Source organism: Gorilla gorilla, chromosome 13 (genome assembly GCF_029281585.2).
Source record: "Gorilla gorilla gorilla isolate KB3781 chromosome 13, NHGRI_mGorGor1-v2.1_pri, whole genome shotgun sequence".
In the NCBI taxonomy this organism is placed as follows: Eukaryota; Metazoa; Chordata; class Mammalia; order Primates; family Hominidae; genus Gorilla; species Gorilla gorilla.
This window is the reverse complement of record NC_073237.2, coordinates 105,095,277-105,099,531: the sequence shown is the minus strand read 5'-3', so window position 1 is coordinate 105,099,531 and position 4,255 is coordinate 105,095,277. Positions and strand designations below refer to the sequence as shown.

General features: G+C 55.8%; 1 protein-coding gene across 1 annotated transcript; it reads left to right on the top strand.

Annotated features, from left to right (window-relative positions):
* The first annotated feature begins 934 nt into the window (after positions 1-934).
* Positions 935-2,658, top strand: ACTL7B (actin like 7B). Its single transcript, XM_004048408.5, has one exon. It carries the CDS (start codon positions 1,311-1,313, stop codon positions 2,556-2,558), a length of 1,248 nt encoding a protein of 415 aa, XP_004048456.5. The 5' UTR covers positions 935-1,310; the 3' UTR covers positions 2,559-2,658.
* Positions 2,659-4,255: the final 1,597 nt, after the last annotated feature.

The window sequence follows — 4,255 nt, the reverse complement described above, 5'->3', positions numbered from 1 at the left end:
CTGTCTCCCAGGCTGGAGTGCAGTGGTGCGATCTCAGCTCACTGCAACCTCTGCCTCCCAGGTTCAAGCAATTCTCTGCCTCAGCCTCCCAAGTAGCTGGGATTACAGGCACCTGCCACCATGCCCAGCTAATTTTTGTATTTTTAGTAGAGATGGGGTTTCACCATCTTGGCCAGGCTGGTCTTGAACTCCTGACCTCGTGATCCACCTGCCTCAGCCTCCCAAAGTGCTGGTGGGATTACAGGCATGAGACACCGTGCCCGGCCCTTTCTAACATTTTTCTAGAAGGCAAATCTGATCATTCCCCTGCTTAAAGTCTTCATAGCTTCCCTGGCTCTCCTCAGTTTAGTCTAAACCTACTCCTGCCATTTGATGCCCTTTCTATTTGGCTCTGTGACTTCTCTAGCTTCATCTGTTTTTCCAAACACTTTGACTGTGGGAAGTTCTTCACCGTGCCTCCATCTGAGCCTTTGCTCAAGCTGTGCTCTCTGCCTGGGATGTCTTCCCCTCCTCTTAACTACTTGACAAATACCTACACCTCTTCCAGGATTCAACTTAAGCATCACCTCCTCTCTAGAGCACCTTCTGACTGCCTGTCTCAAATGAGTTCTCCAAGTAGACTTCTTCCTGCAAACCCATCGGCACCCATTCCATTTTCTTGTCTAGACTGGGCACTGCTGGTGGCCTGGGTTTTTATCATCTATCACTGGCAGGCTGCACTGGGCGGGACCTACTATATACTCCAGTAAATGTGGAATGAAGGGAGGAAAGAACACTTGGGGCGGTTAAGGAGGCCTGGTGCATTGGAGTTCGATGAATTTGGGTTAAGGTACAAACACCCCAAGTGCTGTTTGCTCTTGGGCAAGTCCTTAGAATTCTGAGCCTCATTTCCTCAGCTCTGCCTACCTGCAGAACAACACAAGTGAAGTAACTAGTACAGTGCCTGCCTTACTGGAGGGGCTCAAATAGGCCCTCTCCACCAAGAAGCAGAAGAGGAAAGGTGTCCAGTAGTGAACAGGTTAGGCACGGAAATGCAAGGGGGCTGAGCAGAAACCTCTGAGACCCTAGTGTGCTTGGATTTCTAAAACTGCCAGCCACCTGCTCTGTCCGGGAGCAAACTTGAGTTAGAGAGATGGGGGTGACACACCAAGAGCCGACCAAAGCCAAGCCCTCCCCTGCTGCCTGAATGGACCAGCCCCGAGTGACATCACAATCCCGGGTGGTTGTCATGGCACTGCTGGAGGTGGGGATCTCATTTCTCCCCAGGGGGCTCTAGGCTGTGGATGTGAGAAGGGGAGCAAGGGAGGCAGATGGCGACAAGGAACAGCCCCATGCCCCTGGGCACGGCTCAGGGTGACCCTGGAGAGGCAGGAACACGGCCTGGCACTGACGCCAGCCTCCGGGACACAGGTGCGGCCACTCAGCTCAAGATGAAGCCCAGGAAGGTGCACAAGATCAAGGCGGTCATCATCGACCTGGGCTCCCAGTACTGCAAGTGCGGCTACGCGGGAGAGCCGAGGCCCACCTACTTCATCTCCTCCACCGTGGGCAAACGCTGCCCCGAGGCGGCCGACGCTGGCGACATCCGCAAGGGGACCTTAGTGGGCCATGAGCTGCTCAACACGGAGGCGCCTCTCAAGCTGGTGAACCCGCTGAAGCACGGCATCGTGGTGGACTGGGACTGCGTGCAGGGCATCTGGGAGTACATCTTCCGCACGGCCATGAAGATCCTCCCCGAGGAGCACGCTGTGCTGGTCTCCGACCCTCCGCTCAGCCCCAGCAGCAACCGGGAGAAGTACGCGGAGCTCATGTTTGAGACCTTCGGCATCCCAGCCATGCACGTGACGTCCCAGTCGTTGCTGTCCATCTACTCCTACGGCAAGACCTCGGGGCTGGTGGTGGAGAGCGGGCACGGCGTCTCGCACGTGGTGCCCATCTCCGAGGGCGACGTGCTGCCGGGCCTGACCAGCCGCGCCGACTACGCTGGGGGTGACCTCACCAACTACCTGATGCAGCTGCTCAATGAGGCGGGCCACGCATTCACGGACGACCACCTGCACATCATAGAGCACATCAAGAAGAAGTGCTGCTATGCGGCCTTCCTGCCCGAGGAGGAGCTGGGCCTGGTCCCGGAGGAGCTGCGCGTGGACTACGAGCTCCCGGACGGCAAACTCATCACCATTGGCCAGGAGCGCTTCCGTTGCTCTGAGATGCTCTTCCAGCCCTCCCTGGCAGGCAGCACCCAGCCGGGCCTCCCGGAGCTCACAGCTGCCTGCCTGGGCCGCTGCCAGGACACGGGCTTCAAGGAGGAGATGGCCGCCAACGTGCTACTGTGTGGCGGCTGCACTATGCTGGATGGCTTCCCCGAGCGCTTCCAGAGGGAGCTGAGCCTCCTCTGCTCGGGGGACAGCCCTGCAGTGGCTGCCGCTCCTGAGAGGAAGACCTCCGTGTGGACCGGCGGTTCCATCCTGGCCTCCCTGCAGGCCTTCCAACAGCTCTGGGTCAGCAAGGAAGAGTTTGAGGAGCGGGGCAGCATGGCCATCTACAGCAAGTGCTGAGCCTCGGCATTTCCACAGACAAGGCCTCCAGCACAGATGGCCACAGGCCACTCTATACACATTTACAGAATTTCACATAAAGGTTTACTCTGAAATGGCTCTTGTCTAGTCTGGGTTTCTTGCTTCTATCTGATAGCAGAGGATGGCGGGGGGAGTTGGGCTTAGAAGCGGCAGCACCTTTTGCACTGGAGGTGGGGGCTGTAAGGAAGGGGGCTACCATACTGATCCCACCCCCTCTGCCTGCCTCATGATAGTGACATCATCTCAGGGCCTAGAAAGTGGCCTCCTGTTTTATTAGTACCTCCAGGTTCAAAACCTGATCCAAAGACACTCCTCATCGCTGGCTCAACTAAGGGGGTTGGCTCTGATGAAGGGACTAGCTTGGGTCACCTAGCGGTAGGTTGGAGGAGATGCACAGCTGGGTGTCCGACTCCAGTCTCCTGTTTCTGCTGTTCACACGTGCTCCCAACCTTAACACTGCCTGGTCACTCCAGGTTCCCTAACCTCCCCCTAGTGCCTGCCACCCTCAATATGGGAGCTAAGGCTGGGCCAGTGCATCTCCAGAGTGTGAAGTGCCATTGCAACCCATCTGTGGGCGTACCCCTTTCAGCCACAGCCAAAATTGCAGCTATTTTTCCAGAGTCACAAAGCAGAGCCACTGATTCCAGAGGATGTCAGAGGAACCAGAAGGTCCTTTAGAAATCGGGTCCTCTCCCGGCTATAGAGATGGGGAAACTGGGCTGGGTGCGGTGGCTCACACCTGTAATCCCAGCACTCTGGGAACCCGAGGCAGGTGGATCACCTAAGGTCAGGAGTTCGAGACCAGCCTGGCTAACATGGTGAAACCCTGTCTCTACTAAAAATACAAAAATTAGCTGGTCATGGTATGGTGGTGGGTGCCTGTAATCCCAGCTTCCCCAGGAGGCTAAGCAGGGAGAATCATTTGACCCCAGGAGGCGGAGGTTGCAGTGAGCTGAGGTTGCGTCATTGCACTACAGCCTGAGCAACAGAGCATGACTCCACGTCCAAAAAGAAAAAAAAAAGAGAGATAGGTAAACTGAGACCAGAGAGGAGAGGGCCAGCTTAATGCCAGTGGTTGAGCCCAGGTCTCCTGATCCACATCAGGATTATTCCCATAAGGGTATAAACATGGTTCTAAATGGTTAGTCAGCAACCCAAAACACTTACCATGCATGTACTGTGGGTCAGGCCCAGTGCTGGGGACTGAGAAATGAGCAGAACACAGTCTCTACCCTTGGCAATCACACACAGCTAATGGACAACCACATTGGTAGGGAGTCAAGGTCTGAGCTAAGTGTTCACGGTGGTGAGAAGGTAGTGGTGATGCATTGGAATGTTGTAAGTGGAGAAGTTGCTGGGCATGGTGTCCGCTTATTGGCTTTGGGGCTGAGGGAGAGGCTGTGGAGGCTTATGAGACTTCAGCTGGTGACTAACTGCCTACTTAGAAGAGTGGTTCCTGCCCCCTTCCCTACCCTCACCTTCCAATGGAGTTCATGACCCAGTTGGTGCCATCTATGGGATCAGACATCCATGAGCTGCATAGTCTTGGATGGGCTGAGACTTAAATATCCCTGAGTCACCTCTTACCTTAAGCAAAGGGTCCTGATTTGGGGCACCCCGTGAGGCTGCCTCTGTCCTGGGCCCAGTGCTGGGGGCTGCAGACTTGGGCAAGAACC